Source organism: Mchenga conophoros, linkage group LG16 (assembly GCF_057382185.1).
Source record: "Mchenga conophoros isolate Kocher_MC1m ecotype Shallow Benthic linkage group LG16, M_conophoros_male_GT1.1, whole genome shotgun sequence".
Lineage (NCBI taxonomy): Eukaryota > Metazoa > Chordata > Actinopteri > Cichliformes > Cichlidae > Mchenga > Mchenga conophoros.
Window position 1 is genome coordinate 2333896 of NC_140541.1, and position 27270 is coordinate 2361165.

Here is a 27270-nt window from a genome sequence, read left to right on the forward strand (position 1 = left end):
ATAGTTTGACAAACCCTATCGCCAGTGACAAATTAAAGTGTCAGCGGCCGGCCTGTGTGGCATCACATTACCTGTGTTATTCTGTGATAAGTCTCATTGCCGAGCCAGCAGCACATGGTCGTCTGGAAAACAGCCTGAGACAGCTATGAAGACAGAGGTACAGTAACAGGAGACCTGGGCAGATGCTTGTCGCTGAGTATTGATTGGACCAGACGTCCAGACGACTTTAACAGCCACTGACGCAGGCTGTCGAGCTAGAGTGGAAGCTACCTCTTCTTAGCTCCCACGTCAAACTGAAAAGAAACTTGAATAAAATGTGCAGTTATGTATTGTTACATAGCATCAGCTAATATGCTAATGTTTCCTGGGGACATATAGCCTATTTACACATTCATATTCAAAGGTACTGAGCAGCCATTATGTTAGTTTGTGACACAGGCAGCTTTTACAATACATTTTCATGTAGTACTATTGCACATACTGTGTTTTCTAGATAACAGCTAACTGCTATCATTATACCAAAGAAGCTGGAAGAGTTATTATCCTATGTGTACCACTTAAGGTTGTTTGGAAGTAACATTCACGATTACTCATAGGAAAAGTAGTTTATCATACACCGTGGTCTTTAAACACAGTTTAAAGTTTAACGAGTCAGCTGTTGTTACACTTGCTGTTGTAATAAGTTAACACGTAGCCTCAGATTTTGAGATGTTTGTGATTGGACTGATCCTGTGTCTTCATTTATGTTATAGGAGAATTGTGAGTAGGGCTGAGAATGCTCCCAGGGATGTTAGTGGTGTGATTGCATGGAAAATGTAAGACTGATGCAAATGTTGACATGGTACCTCAAACTACATTGATTTAAATTCTAATGTCTTGTTCTTTATCTCTGAAATGATATGGAGAGTCATCACACCACTTATCTCTATGGACCATGCCAGTGATTTTCTCTTTAGTCTTCATAAAACACCAGAAATGGTGAATGTAGCGTGTCTACTCTAAATCTAGTTCAAAAAAATTAAACGGGGAACATAGAAAATATTTTAAATCGCAAGCTTCTATTTCTGCTGTTTCTTTGCTGACTTGCATTATGAGACTTTGTAAAATTATAAGACATGAAAAGAAATTTGTATCACCTTTAACATAGTATTAAGGTGACACAAAATACAGGGAGTGCAGAATTATTAGGCAAGTTGTATTTTTGAGGAATAATTTTATTATTGAACAACAACCATGTTCTCAGTGAACCCAAAAAACTCATTAATATCAAAGCTGAATGTTCTTGGAAGTAGTTTTTAGTTTCTTTTTAGTTTTAGCTATTTTAGGGGGATATCTGTGTGTGCAGGTGACTATTACTTTGCATAATTATTAGGCAACTTAACAAAAAACAAATATATACCCATTTCAATTATTTATTTTTACCAGTGAAACCAATATAACATCTCCACATTCACAAATATACATTTCTGACATTAAAAAACAAAAAAACAAATCAGCGACCAATATAGCCACCTTTCTTTGCAAGGACACTCAAAAGCCTGCCATCCATGGATTCTGTCAGTTCCTTTGATTTAAAAGTTTGTACATTTTTAAGCTGTGACATATTAACAAACACAAGTGTTATAAATGCATTTTCATGATTTGCATGTAATTAGAGCAAAGTCCATCCAAAGTCCAACCGTTCCCTGAAACAGTGCAACAATTCCCTGAAAGTGACTTGAAAGTATAAAACAAAAGCCTGAGACAAATGCAAGCACTCTTGATGAACTCTTATGTGTATATGAGGAAGAACAGTTGTCATTTGTCTTTTTATGTTTGTTTATAAGTCTTTGACATAGATTCACAGTATGGACCCAAACCTATAAACACTCTCTACAATGTGAAAACTGTGAGAGTTTTTTTTTTGTACACTGAATTTTCAAACTTTGCCTGGCCTCCATCCAGTGTCCAGAGGTTTGCAAACAAAAACGTCTTTAAAGAAATTGCAAAAGAGGTCCATATTTACTTTCCCTAAAAGGATCCATTAGCCAACCTGAGAGTTGTAATACACACTTCCCTAAAGCTTAAACTTGGACCAGGGGTCAGTTGAGGGCCGTAGGCTGCAGGGCTCGAAGGTATACAAGAAAGAAATATGCCTGCTTCACCAAAGGGCATTCTGAAATTATTAAACTCTAACCTGTTCCTGGGTTGTTGACCCAGTGATTTCAGTTTGTTCATGTTCAGTTTAGTTCGCCACATTAATGTTCTCACTTCCTGTTTTTCCCCCGTGTCAGCTTGTCTCCCATGTCATTAGTCAGATTATGTTCAGCCCTGTACTCACCTGTTTCCAATCATTGTCATCATTCAACCTGTGTATTTAAGTTCCTCGGTTTCACCAGTTCTCTGTCGTGTCATTGATGTTATGTCGTCGTCTCCGTCTGTATGTTCAGCTAGTCAGCCAGCCATTCTTCCAGTCTTTCAGCCAGCCAGCCACTCCATCGTTCCTGCTTTATTCATTCACCCTCCAATAAATCTTCTTCATTTCTGCACCGTGAGTCCAGCGTTTGGGTCATCTCTTCCACGCCTCCACACACAACCTCTGACAGAATGACACGACCTGTGCCAAGAAGACACGCTTTTGACCCAGCGGACTCGGACCTTTACGAGCGGCAGGACGCAGCGCTCTCCACTTGGGCGGAGAAGCTCAGGTGGAAACAGCGGCTCTTCTTAGAGAGGGAGCACGTCTTTGAGGGGACTCGTCTGGCTCTGGGCGGGCCTCGGAGACGCCGCGGTCCTCCACCTGCTGCCTCACCTGCATCGGAGCATTCGCCGCGGAGAGTGGGCGTCACCGGCCAAGCTTCGGCCGCTCGCTCTCCCGCTGCTCCGCTCCTCGCTCGCCCGCCAGCCGTTTTACTCACCGGACCTTCAACCTCGCCATGGCACAGTGGCTCCGCCTACCACCTCGGCTCAGTGGAGGCTCCCGTGCCAGAGGCTCGGCTGTGTACCCCGCCTGCTGCCTCTTCCCGGAGCAAGCGGCGCACACGCCGCCATAAAATGGACTATTTCCAGCAATTCCCAGTGGTGAGTTCCAGCGACTGTTTTCCACCCTCATTTGACTCTCCACTTAAAACCAATAATAAACCCATCTCTGATTCATGGGATGTTTCCCTCCTGGAGGATGTGGACTGGGAAGAGTTTTTCTGCTCTGCTCCCTCAAAGACTGTAAATAGTGGTGGCAGAAGGACCAGCACAATCCCCGATAAACCTGCCAGGATCACACACCCAGTAACTATTTCCACACCCATTACTCAGCCATTTCCCACCAGCACGGCGGCCCAGACTCAGCCTTCCCCTTCAGCCGTTTCACCTCCTCAGATGGCTAGGGTCCAGTATACACCCGCACCAGTGCCAGCTCCCAGGAGGAGGGCAGCTGCGACCCAGTCTACCTCCACACCCGCTTCTGTTTCTCAGGTGGGGGTGCCTGTCCCAGCGCCCAGGCTGAGGGCAGCCAGAACCCAGCCTGACCTTCCTGGAGACTTGGAAGAGCTAACCGGTCCACCTGCTACTTCACCACTTCGTCCACCTCCTGACCCAGCCTTTCACGCCCTCGCACTATCCCTAGTTAGATTAGCTGACCTGTCCCCTGCCCAGGCACCAGCCTTACTAGCGCAAGCTGTAGCTTTATCTCCGTCACTAGCTCAGTCATTAGCTCAGCCACCAACCTCAGCTCCGTCGTCAGCCTCGCCTACCTCTGTTCCTCCTTTAGCATCTCCACTCCAGTCAGTCCCCTCACCTGCTGTTCAGCTTTCACTCCAGTCAGTTCCCTCACCTGCTGCTCAGCTTCCAGCCCCGTCAGTTCACTCACCTGCTGCTCAGCTTCCAGCCCCGTCAGTTCACTCACCAGTAGCTCAGTCTGCTCCTGTCCAGTCACCTGTAGCTCAGTCTGCTCCTGTCCCCCAGTCGCCCGTCCTCCAGCCTGTCCAGTCTGCCGCCCAGTGCCCTGTAGTCCAGTCGCCTCCTGTTTCCCAGCCGCCTGTCCACCATCCCGTTCAGTTCCCGGACCTGCAGCCACAGCACCCAGAGCCAGCTGTGAGCTCTCCCGCTCCTCAGCCAGGGGTTTCCGCACCCGCTGGCCCGGCCTGTCTCCAGCCAGAGAACTGTCTCGTCTCGGCCTAGGGCCGCGTGGCCACCCTCCTGAACTGTCTCTGTGTGGACTCCGTCCCTCCGTCCTGGGCCCCCTCCGCCCGCCCTGTTCTGGTTCTTTTTCTTTTGGCCATCGGGTGCCGGCCTTTGGGGGGGGGGGGGGGGGGGTACTGTCAGGGTTCCTGGGTCGTTGACCCGGTGATTTCAGTTTGTTCATGTTCAGTTTAGTTCGCCACATTAATGTTCTCACTTCCTGTTTTTCCCCCGTGTCAGCTTGTCTCCCATGTCATTAGTCAGATTATGTTCAGCCCTGTACTCACCTGTTTCCAATCATTGTCATCATTCAACCTGTGTATTTAAGTTCCTCGGTTTCACCAGTTCTCTGTCGTGTCATTGATGTTATGTCGTCGTCTCCGTCTGTATGTTCAGCTAGTCAGCCAGCCATTCTTCCAGTCTTTCAGCCAGCCAGCCACTCCATCGTTCCTGCTTTATTCATTCACCCTCCAATAAATCTTCTTCATTTCTGCACCGTGAGTCCAGCGTTTGGGTCATCTCTTCCACGCCTCCACACACAACCTCTGACAACCTGAAGTCATCTAGCATAGCTTTAAATTCCAATTTAACATGTTCAGTCATTTTTTGATTGCAGTGCAGTGCTATGTGTTGCACCCCAATCGACAGCTAAAAGCCTATACACAAATGAGGACTTTCTGTAGCAGAGGAATGAGGAAGATTCACTTTAATCTCCATGACTTTACTTCCTTGCTTCTGTCCCAGGGATTTGGTACTACAGATCTCTGTTTTCTATACAAAAGAAAAAAAAAAAAAAAAAAAAAAGAAAGAAAGAAGGGACTGCTATCACAGCTAGAGATTGACGAGGTACACACACACACACACACAGCTATATATATATATATATATATATAGCAGCTGGATAGCGTAGTGGTTAGACTACACGCCTTTGGAACAGAGGATCGCAAGTTCGATTCCTGCCTGGGGGCGTCTGTATCCAGTAAGGGTCCTAAGGCTAGACCCCCTATGCTAAGCAAGCCTACCGCAGACATGAGCGAGACAGATAAATATGAAGGCATGCCGGCTCGGACGTCGCCCGGATCAACAAGGTCCGCGTCAGGTGTTGAGGAACCAGGGCACCCTGACGAAAAGTGGGCTACTGGAACAAGAAGGCATCGGTGGGCAAGGGACGAAAACAGGGCGTTGTTGGAATGCTACTACGCAAGTAACCCCGGCGGAAGGGGCTACATGAATAGGATGAAGGACCTATGGATTCTTCGATACCCAACATCCACAATGACGGCGAAACAACTAGTAGCTCAGTGTTCCAACATTCGAAAGAAGGGACTGCTCTCACAGCTAGAGATTGACGAGGTACAACACAAATGCTACGGCAAGGAGGAGTCAGGACGCCAGGTCAGGGGGGAGATATCATCACCCCCACCCGAGATTGGGTACATAGCCCCAAGTGCGATAGGAGAAGGATCGTTGAGTGCAAGAGGAACTGACCTGAAAAATAGGATCATGGCCAAGCTTGAAACCTGGATCCCCCGTAGCCGGTTACCAAGATTACGTGAAGTACCCTCAGAAGGTCTGCTAGATGATGTTAATGCAGCACTACGGGCAATACCTACAACCACGATTACCAACACTAACAAGCTGATCTACAATACGGCAGCAGTGATCAGTGAGATGCTTGGCTACAAGTTGAACAGCCACAAGGGGCAGTACCCTCCATGGAGAAGGAGGCTAGAGGGCAAGATCAAAGTAGCACGGAGAGAGGTTAGCCAACTAACGGAGTTGAAGAAAGGTGCGACGAATAAGGTGCCTAAGAAATACAGCAAGCTGTCCATACCTGAGGCCTTGGAAACTGCCAAGCAAAGACTCACAGCCTTGGCCAGCTGCTTGAGGAGGTACACCAGAGAGATAGAAGGCAGGAGAATAAACCAGCTGTTCTCCACAGAACCAGCAAAGGTGTACTCTCAGTGGCAAGGGAACAATAAGAGAACAGCACCACCAAGGCTGGAGACGGAGCAATACTGGAAGAGCATATGGGAGAAGGATGCAACCCATAACGGCAATGCTCAGTGGCTAGAGAATCTGAGGGCAGACCACAGCGACCTCCCTGAACAGGGTCAAGTAACCATCACAGTGGCAGATATCCAAGAAAGGGTCTCCAGTATGAAGAGTTGGACAGCACCAGGGCCCGACATGGTTCACGCCTACTGGCTGAAGAAGCTAACTGCACTCCACGAGCGTCTGGCAGCACAAATGAACCAGCTGCTAGTTAACGAGAGACACCCGGAATGGCTAACTGAAGGCCGGACGGTCCTGATCCCCAAGGACCCCAAGAAGGGACCGGTCCCCTCCAACTACCGACCAATAACCTGCCTCAGTACTACATGGAAGCTCCTGTCAGGCATCATATCGGCTAAGATGAACAGGCACATGGGTCAATACATGAGCGGGACACAGAAAGGAATTGGCAAGAATACCAGAGGAGCAAAACACCAGCTACTGGTAGACAGAACAATCAGCCGAGACTGCAAGACCAGACTGACCAACCTGTGCACTGCCTGGATTGATTACAAGAAGGCCTATGACTCAATGCCCCACAGCTGGATACTGGAATGCCTAGAATTGTACAAGATCAATGGGACCCTAAGAGCCTTCATCAGGAACTCAATGGGGATGTGGCGTACAACACTAGAGGCCAACTCCAAGCCCATAGCACAAGTCACCATCAAGTGCGGGATCTACCAAGGAGATGCTCTGTCCCCACTGCTGTTCTGCATAGGCCTGAACCCCCTCAGTGAGATCATTAACAAGACTGGCTACGGATACCGACTACGGAACGGAGCAGTTGTCAGCCACCTCCTGTACATGGATGACATCAAGCTGTATGCCAAGAGTGAACGAGACATCGATTCACTGATCCACACTACCAGGCTATACAGCAATGACATTGGAATGTCGTTCGGACTGGAGAAGTGTAGTCGGATGGTAACAAAGAGAGGGAAGGTAGTCAGAACTGAGGGGATTGAACTACCAGAAGGCAACATTGCAGACATAGAGGACAGTTACAAGTACTTGGGGATCCCGCAGGCGAATGGGAACCATGAAGAGGCCGCTAGAAAAGCTGCAACCACCAAGTACCTGCAGAGGGTCAGGCAAGTCCTGAGGAGTCAGCTGAATGGTAAGAACAAGATCCGGGCCATCAACACGTACGCCCTGCCCGTGATCAGGTACCCTGCTGGGGTAATAGGCTGGCCAAAGGAGGAGATAGAAGCCACTGACATAAAGACAAGAAAGCTCCTTACCATGCATGGAGGGTTTCACCCCAAGTCCAGCACCCTGAGGCTGTACGCTAAGCGGAAGGAAGGGGGCCGGGGACTGGTGAGTGTCAGCACCACAGTCCAGGATGAGACAACGAACATCCAAGAATACATTGGGAAGACGGCCCCAACTGACCGAGTGCTCAGTGAATACCTCAGGCAGCAGAAACCCAAGAAAGAGGAGGGAGACGAGGAACCATCATGGATGGACAGAGCCCTGCACGGTATGTACCACCGGCAGATAGAGGAGGTGGCTGATATCCAGAAATCCTACCAGTGGCTGGACAAAGCTGGACTGAAAGACAGCACAGAGGCACTAATCATGGCAGCACAAGAACAAGCTCTGAGCACAAGATCCATAGAGGCTGGGGTCTATCACACCAGGCAAGACCCCAGGTGCAGGCTGTGTAAAGATGCCCCAGAGACAATCCAGCACATAACAGCAGGGTGCAAGATGCTAGCAGGCAAGGCATACATGGAACGCCATAACCAAGTGGCCGGCATAGTGTACAGGAACATCTGTGCGGAGTATAACCTGGAAGTCCCGAGGTCAAAATGGGAGATGCCCCCAAGGGTGGTGGAGAATGACCGAGCTAAGATCCTGTGGGACTTCCAGATACAGACGGACAAAATGGTGGTGGCTAACCAACCGGACATAGTGGTGGTAGACAAACAGAAGAAGACGGCCGTAGTGATCGATGTAGCGGTTCCGAATGACAGCAATATCAGGAAGAAGGAACACGAGAAGCTGGAGAAATACCAAGGGCTCAGAGAAGAGCTCGAGAGGATGTGGAGGGTGAAGGTAACGGTGGTCCCCGTGGTAATCGGAGCACTAGGTGCGGTGACTCCCAAGATAGGCGAGTGGCTCCAGCAGATCCCGGGAACAACATCGGAGATCTCTGTCCAGAAGAGCGCAGTCCTGGGAACAGCTAAGATACTGCGCAGGACCCTCAAGCTCCCAGGCCTCTGGTAGAGGACCCGAGCTTGAAGGATAAACCGCCCGCAGGGGCGTGCTGGGTGTTTTTATATATATATATATATATATATATATATATATATATATATTCATGTCATTATGAGACATGAGATTGAGAACCAGTAGTGATGTGCGATACCACTGATTTCCTGATCCGATACCAAGTAATATTCAGGGTGGTATCGACGATACTGATCCGATACCAATACTTTGTACAAAAACCTTAATATTTCATTGTATTTCATATATAATTGCATTATGTAATTGTAATAATAATATAATAATATAGCTTCATAATGATTACAGGACATCAGACTACTTGTTCTTATTGCTTAATAATGCAGAATAATCATATAGAAATAAAAAACCTGAAGGTGTGCACTATTTGAACACGTTTCCTGCCTGCAGCACTAAAGGACTCCGTGAGAGACGTCTGTCTCGCCGTAGCAGCACCTGTCCCTCTCCTCCTCTTCAGTTCACCTCAACATACGCTCATCATATTCTGTGATATGATTTACTCTGAGCACGCTAATGGCGCATGCGCACTCACAAAGGAACCTTCTGACCAACTTTACACAAACATCACATTGGGGAGACATGTCAGAAAGGTAGGCTGATAGGAAAAAAACTACGAAAATACATAACATGAGGTGAGAGGAGGAGAACAAAAACTCCACTCAGACTGAGCTCCTAGTGGGAGAACAGTTTGATAACAGAAAAAACACCTCAGCACAAAAAGCACATGACTATCAATACACCATAGAAACACAAGACAAGCAACAGGGGCGGGTAAAGGGTAAGATAGAGCCGGTGTAGACAGCGCATCCGGTCCTGCAGCATGTCTGCGCTGGTCCAGTCGACCGCCATCTTCCCCGGGAGGGGACAAGCATCGAAGGCGTTTGGAAAGGGAGGGGGGATGAGTGTGTGCATATCAGTGTATGTGTGTGTGTGTCCAGAGTGCAGCTGAGACAGTGTCCTTCGCCCTGCCAGGCTAAGTAAACACTCTGCCAGCCAACCCAGGTGGCCTTGCATGGAATGGGGGGAACAGTCTAAACACAGTCGTTATCAGGGTGTTGTTGTTCAGCTCCAGCCTTGAGGCCGCAGCTGGCGCCGAAGGGGTCTCCGCATGAAGTGATGATGGCTTTTACTTTAGTGCGAACAACTCATATGAATTTCAAAGCTGTTCTAACAGTCCAACACTGGTCTCTCAATCTCCCGTTGGAGAGCCGCCAGCTTTCTATGATGTTATCCAAACTTACGTTCTGTGATGTTGTCATTCTTTTTGCCCAAAGAGCAGGTTCTGAGAATTCACGACCGCAGTGCACTTCCCCAAGATGTGATCGAATTTGCACTCAAAGGTGTTGTTCGAGCGAGCCCCTCCAGATGTAATCCAGTTTTTCACTCAGAGGTCTTGTTCTGAGTATTCACGGCAACTGTGCGTTCTCCAAGATCTTCTCCGTGCTGCACGCCTCATCCCATCATTTCAATCCCAGCGGGCAGCCTTGTGGGGGGTTTGAACAGCCGGTTCCACTTGATTAATTCTTTGATAAGTCAGGGCCAAGCCAGCGCCGATCAGCAAGAACCCTGTTACCATGGTTCCGAATAGGTAGATATCTTCAGCGCTCAGGCTCACCCGAGCCCCGACTTCTCGTTGAGAAGGGGGTGTCAATTGCATTTAGGGACCAGTTGATCAAATCCATAATTCCTCTTTTAGGTTTTAGAGAACAGACTGTGAGAGAGTGTTCCAGGGAAAAGTAAGTACAAGCTAGCTTGGCGAAACTCCAAAAGCTGGCCACTGTCCTTGACCCATGCAGGTAAATAAAACTATTTTTTAACTTATTGTTACTGTTTCTTCAAAAAGCTCTATAGTTGACAATTATTGTGGAGATTAATATAGACTTTCCTGAACTGTCTACTACAGGTTTGTGACTGAGCTTCTTGGAGGTGAGACATACTTTTCATATTCAGTGGTCTTACCTGCTTTCTGCCACCTGCATCACACCTTGGAGTTGTCCCACCCCCCATGTCCATGTCTATTATTTGATTCTGTCACCCACTAAAATCCTTTTAAATAAAAAAAAAAAGGATTTGTGCTTTGAGGCAATTTTTTTGAGCGATTAACTGCGATTAATCAAGATTAATTCATTACGAAGCCTGTAATTAATAAGATTGTTTTTTAATTGAGTCCCACCCCTGCTTTTTACATATTTCTATCACTTAGTACTATTTCTGCTTCTGAAGGTGTGGCATTTAATAAAAAGGGGAGGACAAAGATATATGCTGTATGACACAGAATATGATTAGCAGCTCGCCTCACTGTGATGATGGAGGAACCTGAACTCTGCTTTCCAAAACTCCTTAATATCTCCTGCAGGAGGCCAAAGCGTCCTCACTTTGAGATCATGCTAACTTACATTCTGCTCTCCTTCATTTCTTTGCTTACTGTGATTCTTAACCTGCTGGTCATTATCTCCATCTCACACTTCAGGTATGAAAATGTTTCATTATCTCCAAATATTGAATAATTATTTTAATAGTTTAGTTAATTGTGCTGTGTAGCAACATAGCAGTAATAGTAATTAAAACCATAATATGATCTGTATCTACAAGTAAGAGTAGACCTTTTTTTAATGAAGTGCATTTCTATTTCAGTTTTTGTTGTATGTGCATCCACATGCATTTTTTGATGCAGGAAACTAAATATGATGCTCCTTTTTCTCTCCAGGCAGCTCCACACCCCCACCAACTTCCTCCTTCTCTCTCTGGCTGTCGCTGATTTCTTTGTAGGTCTCCTTATGTTCTTTCAAATAGTGCTCATCGATGGATGCTGGTTCCTCGGTGACATCATGTGCACTCTGTATCAGTATCTAGCATTCATTATTACTTCAGCCTCAGTAGGAACCATGGTGATCATATCTGCTGATAGGTATTTGGCTATTTGTTACCCTCTGCATTACTCCACCCAAATCACACAACAAAGAGTTAATATATGTATAAGTTTGTGTTGGTTTTTTTCTGTGATCTTTCAGAGTTTGATTGTGAAGGATAACTTGAAACAACCAGGAAGGTATAACTCCTGCATTGGAGAGTGTGTCTTTGTCGTTAACTACATTGCTGGGCTTTTTGATCTTTTGTTTTCCTTCATTGTTCCCATTACTGTGATTGTAGTTCTGTATCTGAGAGTGTTTGTGGTGGCTGTGTCTCAGGCTCGTGCCATGAGGTGTCAACTTGCAGTCACTCACCAGCGATCAGTTACAGTAACTGTTACGAAATCGGAGCTGAAAGCAGCCTGGACTCTTGGTGTTGTTGTAGTTGTGTTTCTTATATGCATGTGCCCATATTACTGCGTTGCTCTCACAGGCCAAGATAACTTCCTAAATGCTTCATCTGCTGCCTTTGTAATTTGTTTGGTGTACTTTAACTCTTGCCTAAACCCTATCATTTATGTCTTTTTTTATCCCTGGTTCAGAAAGTCAATCAAACTTATTGCTACTCTTCAAATACTGCAGCCTGACTCCCGTGAGACTAACATGCATTAAGAACACTTTTTAAAACCGTACCCATAAACAGGACAATGTACTTAGTCACAATGAAGACTTGAAAGTTCAGATAAAGCAATATGTTGGCAAACATATTTATATATGTATCTGCTTCCACATGAGTACTTGCAATTACAAAAAAACAGTTTCCTGGTACTTTGTACTCTAAATTAAGATAAAATACTTTCTCGAGCACTTTCTGTGACCGCAGACATTAGCATATACATTTTATTTTGTAATGTTTTCATAGGCTTGAAGGACAGCCATCAACAATATTAGGAAGTAATGTTTTAAAAAACAAGTAAAAAAAAACAGTTAAACAATGTTTTTTCTTGCATTTCTTGCATTTTAGATTCTTAAAAATAGCCACTTTTGCCTGCTCACTGCCGGTCAAAAGTTTTTGCACATAATTTTTCCTTTTTTGTTATTGAATATTATGCAGTTTAATGTCTCATTGCACTCTGAAATGAAAGCATGGTACAACTAAGTTATTGGGATTAAAAAAGAAATCATGGAATTAGTTTATAGACCAAAATGTATTCTAAACTTTTGACTCATTAAAGTACCCCCCTTTGGCAAATATAACAGCTGAACACACCCGTTGCTGTAGGATGAAACCCCGATTAACTAGGTGTATATTGCGGGTATTGCATGGCGCTGCAGAATGCTGTGGTAGCTGTTTTGGTTCAGGGTGCTTCTCACTCTGTAAGTCACCAACCCTAGATGCAGCAAATAGCCCCAAACCATCCATTTGCAGCATTCCAACGGTGGTGTTTCATGGCTGAGACAAGCCTCTTTGTCTTATCCTGACATCATACCAGTGGTTTTCTTGCTGCAACTTGTCCTGTCAAATCTGCAGCTCAGAGTCTTCTCTTCACAGTTGAAACTGAGACTTGCTCATGTTGGGATTCAGAGATTCTTTTATTGCTACCATATAATTTGCCTTATGAAGAATGTATTAATAACATGTTTCACAGTATCATTTATCAGTAATATTTCCTACAGGGTTTATATTGCATTGAATATGTCTGTCATCACATTGACCTTTCTATTCTTACAGGTTGAGTTTATTTTATACAAAATGCATAAATGTGCTTGGTTAGAGTTGATGTTCCATTCTAGAAGGTTTTAAGCTTCACTGGCGTGACTGTCCAGATGATACATGTTGAGAGGAGATGAGAACATAGCAGGTTAATTGCATGCACGCTTACGATACACATATTAATCTAGTAGCAGGTCTGAGTGAAGGCCTAAGCGTCTTCTACTTCAGTTTGAGACTGGCTGCAAAGTACTCTACTTAGTGATTAATGACGAGGGTCCATTATTAGCTCTTAGAGATGCTAAGACCTGAAGTTATTACCTTAAAAGGCAAGCAATGTAGAAAAGAGAAGTTATATGTCGGTTTATGGTTATTAGAAGTGTACGTGATGTACCCTTGTCTGTACAAGTTGAACTTTTGCCTGTCTGTCACCATGTATTTTTGAACTGTATTGACGTAGGTGTGATATTTTATCCTATAAAACCAGAACCCATTGTATTCTTGTCAGAGCAACCCATTCCGTATGCTGATGGTTGGTTGTTCTCCTGTAATAATAAAACTCATCGTTTGATTGCACTTTTCCGGAGCCTCCGTCGTTTGTTGTCTGGTCTAAAGTTGATCGATTTCGCAGCACTCACTACGACCACTATTAAGCTGTGCTTGAAGCTGTTGTTCTGTGAGACGCCATCAAACAAGCTGTTAGCTCTCTGAAACTGTCCTCTGATTCAGTTGTGTCTTTGGGTCTGCAGACCTCTTCCTGTCAAAGTTTGTTTCTGAGACTTTGGATGGTGAAGGAAACTGTACTCACCAACACCTTTATTTTCTTTGCAATTTCTCTGTAGGACAGACCTACATTTATAAGTGTTATGATGGTCCGTCTCTCTTCCCTTGTTAATTGGATTTTTCTTGCAAAACACTACTTTCTGCAGTACAATACTGTTCAACTGATGCTGACAAGGGTATGGTACCACAGTGTGTTCCAGCACTGCTTTTATGCAGACAGAGCTGTAAGTCATCCAGAAAAGTTGGAATACCTGTTGGAGTTAGTAGCAGCAGCTTTCAAGGCCTCATCAACCTCCATTGCACACACACACACACCCACACCCACACACACACACACATGCTCGCACATGTATACACACACACCACACGCAGTGCTTTTAACTGTTATGATACACACCATCTATGGTTTTGCAATGGGTGTTTGTGTAACTGTTTGTCACTGAATAAGAGGCAGCATGGGGACACTGGTAGTTGAAGTTGACTGGGATCAGGTGAGGAGCTTTCAGGTCCAAGAGCCGACCAGGCTTCCCTTGTGCAGCAAGTGTAAACTGACTGAGAAGAATTGTCTTGCTTTGTTCACGGTGATAAGTCTCTGAAACAGCGGGGCCTGCGAGTGCAGACCCAACATTTATTTGGTCCTTCAGAGCTGGATCCCAAGAATTGGCCTTCCACCGAGGAGGGGGGAGGACACACCAAAGTCTGTCGACAGCCAGGACACCCAGGGCGCCTGATGAAAGCCCCGGAATATGAATTTGTGGCCCGGATTGCACAGGACCAAGCTGAAGAGGAGAACTGCCACAAGACTGCTGCAAGGTGGAGAGGAAACCAGAGTGGAAGGAGCAGGTGAGGTTGTTTAGTGTGGGAAATCAAAATTGGGTTAGCAAACCTGGGAGAAAAACTGACTGCTGTAAGTGGGGAAAATTGAGAAGGTGTCTGAAGCACTGCAAAGAGAAAGGTACAGAAAGTCACACACACAAACAGAAAATGCATTAATCCTACTAACACATACACACATACAATAAAGCTCATGAAGACCAGACAGCATCATAAGCATGTGTTTCTGTTTTATCATCTTGTCCGGTTCACGTAGTGAGATGAAAAGTGATATGTAGACTAGTGGACTAGTATTATATTAGTAAAAATGACTGAATTATAGTAGGGGTGAACAGAATGCTGGAGAGGGGTTCTGAATGAGTGAAACTAATAGATCATTGAGTTTCTTGTTTCTCATGTGTGGCGAAAGTTTTAACATAGCACGCATCTGGTAACATGGGAAGAAACTCATTGTGTCTCTGAAACTCACTGTTTCAGAGACTTTGAGACAGCTATCCATGCCTTCATTTTATCTCGCCTCAATTTTTGTAATAGTCTTTACTCAGGTGTCAGTCTGTCATCATAGTCAACTGCAACTGGTCCAAAATGCTGCAGAATGACACATGGTTACTAACTGGCACACACAAGTGACACCACATATCCCCCATACTGGCATCCTTACACTGGCTGCCAGTTAGTTTTCCAATTGATTTTAAGCTTTTGTTATTCATTTTTAAGGCGTTGCGCAGGTTAGCACCCACATACCTTTCTGCTCTTTTGAATGGAAACACTCTTGCATGATCAATGAGGTCTGCAGATCAATTGCTCCTGGCTGTCCTGAGGTCCAGATTCAAGCACAGAGGAAATCGGACCTTTGCTGTGACTGCTCCTTCAAATCAGGACCACCCCAACATTAAACACTTTCACAACCTGTTTGAAAACCCACTTTAATTCCTTGGATTTTAAATCAGAATGAGTTTGTACTACATTTGTCTTTTTTATTACTCAGACTTTCTCATTTTATGCTTCTTTTCTTAAATTTTGTCATGTCTTCTTATGTTTTTTTCTCTTTTGATTGTTTTAAATGTACAGCACTTCAGTCAACAGTTGTTGTTTTAAATGTGCTGTATAAATAAATTTGACTTTAGCTTTATATAGCGCTTTTCTACTGTACTTGAGCTTTCGATTGGTTGTATACAACATGTCTTATTCACCCTTTCACAGCCAGTCATAAAGGCATTTTTTAATGCTTTTCTACCTAAGTGCTTTCTATTTAAAATGAACTTGCATTCATAATCCAGTGAACACAAGAGAGCAACTTGGGGTTCAGTATCTTGTAGACTGTAGCAACTAAGGATCAAGCCACCAACTTTTCTATTAGTAGATGACCTGGTGACTGACCTACCTATCTACAGGCATCTCTGCAGAACCATCTTTAGCTGCAAGAACTTGAAGACTTCTTGCAGTAGTAGGTGCAGTTGTGAAGTAGGTACAGGTGGTAGTGCTAGGGAGGCGACAGGGCAGATTGGGCTGATTGGATAATCAGGCTTTCACCTATATCAAGAAGTGGCAGGGACCAGAGAAGAAAGCTGTGCTGGAAGCTAAACAGTTGAAAAGTTGCACAAAACAGACTAAAAACAACTGACTGCAAATAAAAAATCCCCAACCCTGCACCTGTGTATGTCACGATTCGGCTGTGTGGCAGGCAGGAGAGGACCCAAACGCACACTCACAGGGACACGGGGAATAAACTCAGAGAGCACAGCTTTATTGCTGGAAAGGCAGATCACGGGTAATACAAAACTAAACTGGGAAAAACTAAATATAAAGCTCACCAAGAAACACAGGGAGAATCACACACAGCATGAGGGAGAACGCGACACCGAACTGAGGGAGACACAGACAGAAATACACAGAGGGTTAACGAGGGAAGTGGGAACACACGGGGAACACAGCTGACACAGATAACCATAACGAGACAGGGCAGGAGTGAACACAACATGACGCATACTGACGAGAGACTGTCAAAGTAAAACAGGAAGTACACGGAGGTTCAGACAGGAGGAGAGAGAGCACGGGGAGAACACAGACATAACGGGCTGGGGAAAAAACGGAATAAAACACAAGGAGAGACGAGGGCTCACAGATACACAGGGGCACACAGGAGGTAACCAAATAAGGAACATCTTAACTAAATAACCTAGGAACCAAGGCATAAATAGGGAATAAAATACAAAACACACAAAAACTAAGAATACTGGGCCAACATGGCCCAGGACCATGACAGTGTACAAATAAAGAACTGAAGTAGTGGCAGTCAGCTGGTTCAGGTGGAGCAAGAGGGGATGAGTGACAGAAAAACTCAGATTAATCATAGAATCATTGAGTTAAAGACATGACAGAATATGTAAATGGACTGATTCTTATTTAGCGATTTTCTACTCTTTTGGACCACTCAAAGCACTTTATACAAAATGCCATATTCACCCATTCATACAAGCACGTTTTTCTAAGCTTGTATGCTATCCTGTGCTTTCTATTGTTATGAAATATAATTGAAGAGCCTATTTGCTGAGTATATATTAAAGTATATATTAAAGTGTAATGTCTGTGAAGGTTCTCAGTATTCCAGGTCATTGCACTCCAAGGTGCTTGGAAAGAAAACCGTCTGGACTTCTTTAAGTTGCTTGAAGATGTTTCACCTCTCATCCGAGAAGCTTCTTCAATTTTAGTGTAATATTAAAGTGTAATGTTAAAGGCCAGATTTGAGGGTTTATATTCTGTGCTCTAGGTCATTAGACTGCTTGGCAACATTAAACTGTGATAAACAGGATCTTTTAGTGCAGACTTCCCAGAGAGTGTTACCTATGTTTGTGCTGCTAGATGATAACAACAGGAGACAACCTTCGGGTGGTGGAAGCGAGACGTGAGGAGCGGGGGTGTAGGGTATATCACACACATCCTGTCGGTAATGCATTAGATTTGCAGGAGGCTTTGTGCGGTGCACATCTCCCTTCCATTGTGCACATTTGCAATCAGGTTTTGTTGAATAAAGCATATATTTTGAATACACTGAGTTTGCGTCTTCTCTGACAAGCCTGAGGAAAAAAGAATCGGGTCAATAATTGGTGCCGTGACCCGGATCCAAAACAGGGTGCAATTTGGATGAACTAACGATTATCTGTTGGCTAGTTGGCAAGTTAAATTACATTCGTGAAAAATTCTTCCAGTGTCTGGACTTTAGAGCAAGATACTTTTTTTTTTGTTTTGGTTTGGTTTGGGGTTTTTTTGCAAGTTGATGTCTAACGTGTCGAGTTTGTCCTGGTTCCCCCCCCCCGGCGTCTGGATGCAGCGTTGGACCAGCGGCGTCTGGAGGTCTAGGTTTATAACCTGAGAACTGAGGACACCCAAACCATTCTAGAATAGTGCAGAGCAAGAGACGTTTGCTAAGAACTGCAGGTTGATGCTTGCTGGCCATAAAGTGTAAAACCCGTTTAAATTAAAAGGACTTTAGGAGTCCCATGTAATGTGACCCGTCCCACAGGCAAATTTTTACTTTGTAGTTTGAGTTGTTGCCTTCCGGCCGCCGTTTTAGAGTGCCTGTGAGGAAGACTAAAAGACTCCAGGTTTCTTTTCTCCATACTGCATTTTGTCTCCTTAATGGCAAATAACCGTTCTTGGACTTTGTATCACTATTATTGCCATTATTATTTTATATTATTGTTCTGTTTATTTTTATCCTGCTGCTAAACTAATTTCCCCTTGTGGGACAATAAATAAATTGAATTGAATTGAACTGAACTGAACTGAATTGAATTGAATGAAATTGATAATCATTAAGTAAAATCATTATGGTTGTGGAAGCCAGACATGAGGAGTGGGGGTGTAGCGTATATCACACACATCCTGTCGGTAATGCATTGGATTTGCTGTATTTTGAATACACTGAGTTTGAGTCTTCTCTGACAAGCCTGAGGACAAAAGAATTGTGTCATTACTATCTAACATTCACACAAATTCATACTACCATAAAGTCAGCAACTGGGGGTTCAGTATATCTTGCCCAGTGATATTTGGCATGCAGTCTGGGGCAGCATGAGATCAAACATCGAACCTTCTGATGAGTAGACTATCTGTTCTACTTCCTGAGTTACAGCCACCTGATGTGGAGTGGAGAGATGTGTGGAGCGACATAGGCCAGAAGTAATTCCTAGTTAAAGGTTTGCACAGTACATCCTGAGGCTATGAAGATGACTTCATTTCTCTATGTTTTTATCCATTATTGTACCAGAAGTGTGAGAAGATTTAAAGATACATATTTCAGCTTAGTCTAATAATAACAATGATCACGTGTACATTCAGAAGTCACTGGGTATTGAATTCTTTTCTTTTCTTCTTTTTTTGTTTAGACATTTCCTATAAAAACCTAGAGACAGCTGTCTGGAAAAAATCCATGCAGACCACCAGCCTGTCTGGCACCTAAAACCAAATTCAGGGTAACACGTTTCCCCTTCCCCTTCTGGTGCTCAGTTTTAACTTTAGCAGGTCATCTTCACCATCTCCACATGCCCAAATGCACTGAGCTGATGCCATGTAGTTGGCTTATAAGATAGTTGCCTTAGTAAGCAGTGGAATATGTGTACATAACAAAATGGTATTTCTAATTTAAATTCTTGTTCTATGATTTGTGTTCCTGAATGTATAAGAAGAATGAACATACATGTGCAGTACATTTCTCCCCGATTTGTGTTTCATTTCTTTACTTGTAGGTGCCACTTTTTTCATTACATAGAGTGGGGCAAAAAAGTATTTAGTCAGCCACCGATTGTGCAAGTTCCCCCACTTAAAATGATGACAGAGGTCAGTAATTTGCACCAGAGGTACACTTCAACTGTGAGAGACAGAATGTGAAAAAAAAATCCATGAATTCACATGGTAGGATTTGTAAAGAATTTAACCGTAAATCAGGGTGGCAAATAAGTATTTGGTCACCTCAAACATGGAAAATCTCTGGCTCTCACAGACCTGTAACGTCTTCTGTAAGACGCTTTTCTGTCCCCCACTCGTTACCTGTATGAATGGCACCTGTTTGAACTCATCATCTGTATAAAAGACACCTGTCCACAGCCTCAAACAGTCAGACTCCAAACTCCGCCATGGCCAAGACCAAAGAGCTCTCGAAGGACACCAGGAAAAGTATTGTAGACTTGCACCAGACTGGGAAGAGTGAATCTACAATAGGCAAGCAGCTTGGTGTGAAAAAATCAACTGTGGGAGCAATCATCAGAAAATGGAAGACATACAAGACCACTGATAATCTCCCACGATCTGGGGCTCCACGCAAGATCTCATCCCGTGGGGTCAAAATGATCATGAGAACGGTGAGCAAAGATCCCAGAACCACACGGGGGGACCTGGTGAATGACCTGCAGAGAGCTGGGACCAAAGTAACAAAGGTCACCATCAGTAACACACTAAAACGGCAGGGAATCAAATCCCGCAGTGCCAGACGTGTTCCGCTGCTGAAGCCAGTGCATGTCCAGGCCCGTCTGAAGTTTGCCAGAGAGCACATGGATGATACAGCAGAGGATTGGGAGAATGTCATGTGGTCAGATGAAACCAAAGTAGAACTTTTTGGTATAAACTCAACTGTCACGGTTCTGGGTCCGTTGGACCCAGTATTTTGAGTTTATTATGTTTTGGTTTATTTCTGCTTCATGGATTGTTTTCTTCTCGTAGTGATGATGATGATTATTATTGTTTCTGTTTATCCGTGCTTAAGGATTTGTTCTCAGTTATATCTCACGTTTAGTTTAGTTCAGATTCCATGTGTCATTCTGTCTGTCTCTCAGTGTAAAGTCTGCATGCTTGTTTTGTAATTCATGTTTCCTGTTTTATTGTGAAAGTCTTTGTCTTATGTTAGTGTGTGTGCAGCTTAGCTCCCCCGTCTCGTTAGCCCTGATCTCTCCCAGCTGTGTCTCCCTCCTGTTGCCGATTCCCCCGTTACTACCCTGTGTATATAAGCCCTGTGTTTTCCCATGCTCAGTGTCGCGTCGTACCCTCAGAATTATGCCTGTGTGTCCTTGGTCTCAGTGTTCCATCCTCACTCCATGTTTGTTTTTCTGCCAGCAATAAAGCTGAGGTTTTTTGAGTTTCAATTCTGTGTTTGAGTCCTGCATTTGGATCCTCATCTCTGCCTGCCCGCACACAGAGCCCTGACATCAACTCGTCGTGTTTGGAGGACGAAGAATACCGAGTTGCATCCCAAGAACACCATACCTACTGTGAAGCATGGGGGTGGAAACATCATGCTATGGGGCTGTTTTTCTGCCAAGGGGACAGGACAACTGATCCGTGTTAAGGACAGAATGAATGGGGCCATGTATCGTGAGATTTTGAGCCAAAACCTCCTTCCATCAGTGAGAACTTTGAAGATGAAACGCGGCTGGGTCTTCCAACATGACAATGATCCAAAACACACCGCCCGGGCAACAAAGGAGTGGCTCCGTAAGAAGCATTTGAAAGTCCTGGAGTGGCCTAGCCAGTCTCCAGACCTCAACCCCATAGAAAATCTGTGGCGGGAGTTGATAGTCCATGTTGCTCGGCGACAGCCCCAAAACATCACTGCTCTCGAGAAGATCTGCATGGAGGAATGGGCCAAAATACCAGCTACTGTGTGTGCAAACCTGGTAAAGACCTATAGTAAACGTTTGACCTCTGTTATTGCCAACAAAGGTTATGTTACAAAGTATTGAGTTGTATTTTTGTTATTGACCAAATACTTATTTGCCACCCTAATTTACGAATAAATTCTTTACAAATCCTACCATGTGAATTCATGGATTTTTTCTTCACATTCTGTCTCTGACAGTTGAAGTGTACCTCTGGTGCAAATTACTGACCTCTGTCATCATTTTAAGTGGGGGAACTTGCACAATCGGTGGCTGACTAAATACTTTTTTGCCCCACTGTATTTCAGTTACACCAAGCGTATGTTTGAATTCACTGTCCCTTTTTTTAGTTGGTAAACATTTTGGTAGTGTGTCATTTCTTTCATTCTGTTTACATGATATTGGTGTCACAGGAGCCAGACTTCAATATTTTAAGTGTAACAATTTGTTTAACAGATTTTCTGAACCAGGGGTAAAATAAAGCATAGATTAGAGGGTTTAGACAGGAGTTTAAATAGAACAAACACATTACAAATGCAACAGATGAAGCACTGAGCATGGCATCTTGACCTGAGAGTGTGACACAGTAATATGGGCAGAGACATATTAGAAACACAATGATAACAACACTGATGGTCCTTACTGCTTTCATTTCAGACTTTTTAACATTTGTACTTACTGACCCCTCGTGTGTCAGAGCTGCAATATGTGACCGCAGGGCACGAGCTTGAGTCATAGCCACAACAAATATGTTTAGATAAAGAACTACAATCACAATGACAGGACCAATAAAGGACAACAATAGATCTGCAACTCCAAAAGCATGGCCAACAACAACCACACACTCCCCACAGCAGGAATTATACCTGCCAGGTTGCACCAGGTTTTCTTTTAGCACAAGACAGTGGAAGACTGAAGAACAAATCCAACACAGATAAACACATGCTTTTGTTCTTTTTGGGGTGACTTTGGTAGAGTAATGGAGAGGGTAACAAATAGCCACATAACGGTCAATTGATATGAGAACCATGGTTCCTACTGACGCAGAGGTAATAATGTAGTCCAAGAGAAAATACATACTACACATGAATTCACCAAGAAACCAGCAACCATCTATAATTATAATTTGAAATAAAATCAGGAGACCCACCAGGCAATCAGAGACAGCCAAAGAGAGGAGGAGGAGATTGGTGGGGGTGTGCAGCTTCCTGAAGACAAAAGACAGCGACACAGTTATTATTATTATTATTTGTAGCAACAAGTGCAATTTTATACAGCTATATATATAAGAGAAAAACAGACATTACTACCGACACACATTTCACTTATACTCTAATATGTTATCTTCATTTTACTGATCCACAAAACCTGATAACCTTATCTATGACAAAACTATTACTTGAAATGTGAGATGGAGATGATGACCAGCAGATTAAGAGTCACAGTCAGTAAAGAGATGGAGGACAATGTAATATAAATGAGTATAGATACTGAGTGAGGTCGTATGGGCTTCCTGCAGGAGAAGTTAAGAAGCTGTGGAAAGCAGAGTTCAGTTTCTTCAAACATTTCCATCATTAGTAAAAAGGAAGAGATAGCTTGCTGTGGAGTTCCACCACCTTTCTGTCTGAAGCTCTTTGCCATATCCTGACTTATTTACTTTCCTGCTTCACATTGCTCCTCCTCCCTTACCTCTGGTGGTAGCTGTTGTTGGAGTGAATAGCTAAATGTTGTCATTGTTGTGTTTAAATTTGTACACCTTGTCTTAAACTGCATGTTTAAATGTTTTTCTGTATAGCTGATGCTATAGCTATAGCTATAGTGTTTAACTGCAGGCACATTCTAAGTAAGGTTCTGGTTTCCTTATTTAGTGAGGAATGTTTACTTCCTGCCCTTTATGGCCTCACCTGTGTTTGTATATGGTGGACCGTTAAAGGAGATGAGCCATATACAGGGGTGAGGGGAGATGACCCTTTTATGACCAGCAAGAAGTCACGTATACACACACATGCACACACACACACTTATACACACACACGCACGCACACACGTATACACACGCACGCACCCACACACACACACACACACATGCTCACACATGCATACACACACACCACACGCAGTGCTTTTAACTGTTATGATACACACCATCTATGGTTTTGCAATGGGTGTTTGTGTAAATGTTTGTCACTGAATAAGAGGCAGCATGGGGACACTGGTAGTTGAAGTTGACTGGGATCAGGTGAGGAGCTTTCAGGTCCAAGAGCTGACCAGGCTTCCCTTGTGCAGCAAGTGTAAACTGACTGAGAAGAATTGTCTTGCTTTGTTCACGGTGATAAGTCTCTGAACCAGCGGGGCCTGCGAGTGCAGACCCAACATTTATTTGGTCCTTCAGAGCTGGATCCCAAGAACTGGCCTTCCACCGAGGAGGGGGGAGGACACACCAAAGTCTGTCGACAGCCAGGACACCCAGGGCGCCTGATGAAAGCCCCGGAATATGAATTTGTGGCCAGGATTGCACAGGACCAAGCTGAAGAGGAGAACTGCCACAAGACTGCTGCAAGGGGGAGAGGAAACCAGAGTGGAAGGAGCAGGTGAGGTTGTTTAGTGTGGGAAATCAAAATTGGGTTAGCAAACCTGGGAGAAAAACTGACTGCTGTAAGTGGGAAAATTGAGAAGGTGTCTGAAGCACTGCAAAGAGAAAGGTACAGAAAGTCACACACACAAACAGAAAATGCATTAATCCTACTAACACATACACACATACAATAAAGCTCATGAAGACCAGACAGCATCATAAGCATGTGTTTCTGTTTTATCATCTTGTCCGGTTCACGTAGTGAGATGAAAAGTGATATGTAGACTAGTGGACTAGTATTATATTAGTAAAAATGACTGAATTATAGTAGGGGTGAACAGAATGCTGGAGAGGGGTTCTGAATGAGTGAAACTAATAGATCATTGAGTTTCTTGTTTCTCATGTGTGGCGAAAGTTTTAACATAGCACGCATCTGGTAACATGGGAAGAAACTCATTGTGTAAGAGAACAACAGGGTTGTGTGGTGTGTGTGGCTGATGGATGGATAAATGTTTTGGGGATTAATCTGGCTGATGCATTTTTCTTTTGTTGCAAAGTTGAACCTTTTTACTTTCATGTTACACTAAAAGTTTTCTTTGATGATCTCTGTTATTTAAGCAGATCTGCATGATTGGAACTGAAAGCGCTACACAACATGTTGTCGGAGGAATGGTCGCAAAGTAAGCTTCTCCACATTAACATGGGCTCTGGAGAAAGTCATTTATTTGGGACACAATCAGAAAGTGAGGCTGTCTCTCACCTTTTACCTTTTCCTGTTGCTTGTCATGTGTTTCAATGGTGTATTAAGAGTTTTTCACATGCTATGCGCAGAGGTGGGTTTTTTTCTGTTCTCAAACTGATCTCCCTGTTGGAGCTCAGTCTGGGGGGAGTTCTTTTTTTCCTTGTCTTTCCTGATGTTTATTTTCCGTTGTTCCGTTCCGGGTCGCTGCTCGTGCGGCTGACCGGCCAGCTACCCAGCCTGACCTGTCTCCCCAATGTGATGTTTGTGTATTGTATGTATGGTCGGCAAGGTCAGTCTCTCAATAGCCCCTCTGGTATGAATAAAGTCTTCTGAATCCGAATCTGAATCTGTACAATCCTTAATATATTTCGTGTGTGTGTGTGTGTGTGTGTGTGTGTGTGTGTGTGTGTTGGGGGGCAGAGGGAGTGTTTGCTCAGGGCACCAAAAGCCATGGACCACTGGGGATTAGGCAGTGAGTCCAGGGGTTTTTCCACCGCTGTATGACAGAGGTGAATAACATAAACCTGACCTTGGAAGCGTGTGATTTGTTACTAGGCTGCAAAGGAAGGATGGGGCAGTGGGTAGCCCAGGGGTCCAAATGGTCATGGCTCATTTCATGGGGGAATTAAGCTAAGCCAAATGGCTCCCTAACCTAAGTTGGGCAATGGGTGTGGCTTGTGGCTCAGCTGCAGAGGAGAGATAGGACAGTGATTTCAGGGGACAGTGCCAGGAGAGGATGGTTGACAATTGGTGATTATTGTTTAATCATGCCCCTCATACTTAGAAAGTGCGCTGGGACTCAGAGGAAGGAGAATTGAAGAGGAGATGAGAGACAACTGTCTGCCTACAGTCTGCATGTAAACAGTTTGTGTGAAAGAACAGTGTGAAACAGCTGGCAAGAATGTCAAAAGTCAATAACACAAGTATGGAGGCCTTTCTTCCCTCACCACACTCCCTGCGGGTGGCTAATGCCCTGAGGCATCGATGCTTTGGTGGTTTTTGGTGTCCAGGGCTGGGCGCTCAGGTATGTACTGGCTCACTCCCAGTGGCTGCTTGGCTGGGCCTGGCATCCATGGCTCGGTCGAACCCCTTCGGGGGGTGGGGGGGCCCTCAGGCCTCTGGTCCTGGGGCTTAGTCCACTCTGGCGCAGCTGGGCTATGGCTCCCCACACCCTCTATGTGTTATAGTGGCGCCTAACTGTCTAGTAAAACATGCCAAACCCACAAAGCAAACAACCAGCGGAGGTACAGGCATAGATGGTGACGGAGCTAGCTGCGATGCAATGGGAACAGGGGGATGCCGAAGCTGTGGTGCTGAGCCCTCTGGTGGTAGCAAGGAGCCACTTCAGTGATGTTCGCCTGGTGATCATAGACTAGCTGGGGCTTGTGCGGGAGGACCACTGATGACACTTCCAGGGAGGTCAAATGGGGCTAGAGGATCGACCTTTCGCTTGTGCTAGGAGGCTGCATTACACAATGATAATGTGACTGCAGCCCAGCCCCAAAGAGGGAGAAGCTTGTTACTGAGCCTCGATGCTCGAGCAGTTCATGGAGGGGCAGGAACGGCGGAGGCGTGTCTTCTGCCACTAACCAGCGAGAGATATGTACAGTGTGCCGGCATGGTGCCAAGGGGGCATATGCAGGGCTATGATGGACTTGAGCTGTATGCCCGGGGGCATTGTTGGAAGCAGAGTGTGGAGGTTAGGTGTGTGCATAGAGCAATCTGCAACTATTCCACGTGAAGTCATTAATTCCAGTAATTCACTCCATGAAAGATTTTTTACTAGAGAAGATGTGACAACACTCTACGTTCGTCCTTTGACCAAGTGAATAAAAATAATGGTCAAATGGTGTGTCCTGACATAGCATCGATATTTTCACATTTTTTGATGATTAGGGAAATGTTATATCCAGTGAGTCACAACACACAGAAAGAGGACAACCAGCTGGCTTATTATACCTGATGGCTGGTCTCACGGGATATGATAAAACTCTAGACAGGCGGATGTGTGCTGGTGGTGTGCAAAAATGGTGGAAGAGAATTCCACAACCGTGGTGCCACTGCCTGAAAGGCAGGTTTTAAATCGAGTGTGTGGGGCCACCAGCAGTCTCTGAACTGATGACCTTAGAGTTTGGAAAAATGAATGCGGTTTCAGCAGGTCAGATAAATATTGGGGAGCTTGACTATGTAGGGCCCTAAAGGTTAGAACTAAAATTTTAAAATGAAACCTAAAACTTACAGGCAACTGTCCTTATTCTTTACTTGAGGATGAGAACAAACAAACACTGGTCTTGATGAGTTCAGTCAAACAATGATTTTATTGAACACACACGTGGGGAGATGTATACAGTAGCATCATCAGCATAGATCCTTGCTAGAAAGCACACTTCAAAATGGTTTTGATATGTCAGGGTTCAGCCGCTTGTGTCAGCAAATAATATAACATTCCTGGGCCATCTGACCTCAGGAATTCGCATGATAAGGTGGGGCCAGGTTTCACAATGAGCTCACCCTAAACCCTGGTTGATTGGGACCCACACCCAGTTTCACACCCTGGCTCAGGCGATTAGAGGATCACCAGGCGGTCCTTTTGTCCCTCTGTGGGGGGATACTCCCACTAGGTTTAAATCTGGGACTCTCCCCCATTTGACCTTAGAACTGAA

At 44.6% G+C, this 27270-nt stretch overlaps 2 protein-coding genes and 1 long non-coding RNA gene across 4 annotated transcripts in view; 1 reads left to right on the plus strand and 2 right to left on the minus strand.

Moving 5' to 3' along the window:
- LOC146556079 (uncharacterized) overlaps positions 1 to 27270 on the minus strand; it is a 77368-nt gene that overhangs the window by 45472 nt on the left and 4626 nt on the right. The window lies entirely within an intron of this gene.
- On the plus strand, positions 10767 to 11984 carry LOC146556081 (trace amine-associated receptor 13c-like). Its single transcript, XM_085249527.1, has 2 exons — positions 10767 to 10933; positions 11171 to 11984. Exons 1-2 carry the CDS (start codon positions 10767 to 10769, stop codon positions 11982 to 11984), a joined length of 981 nt encoding a protein of 326 aa, XP_085105653.1.
- LOC146556082 (trace amine-associated receptor 13c-like) lies at positions 21682 to 22865 on the minus strand. The gene is made up of 2 exons (XM_085248784.1): positions 22690 to 22865; positions 21682 to 22498 (listed from the first exon to the last, which is right to left on the minus strand). Exons 1-2 carry the CDS (start codon positions 22863 to 22865, stop codon positions 21682 to 21684), a joined length of 993 nt encoding a protein of 330 aa, XP_085104910.1.

Excerpts from the sequence above, each read along its gene's own strand:
- LOC146556081 (XM_085249527.1), top strand. The coding sequence starts at position 10,767 with ATGATGGAGGAACCTGAACTCTGCTTTCCAAAACTCCTTAATATCTCC. Across the intron at positions 10,934-11,170 it reads ATCTCCATCTCACACTTCAG|GCAGCTCCACACCCCCACCA; the intron begins GTATGAAAATGT and ends TTTTCTCTCCAG.
- LOC146556082 (XM_085248784.1), bottom strand. The coding sequence starts at position 22,865 with ATGATGGAAATGTTTGAAGAAACTGAACTCTGCTTTCCACAGCTTCTT. Across the intron at positions 22,499-22,689 it reads ATCTCCATCTCACATTTCAA|GAAGCTGCACACCCCCACCA; the intron begins GTAATAGTTTTG and ends TTTTGTCTTCAG.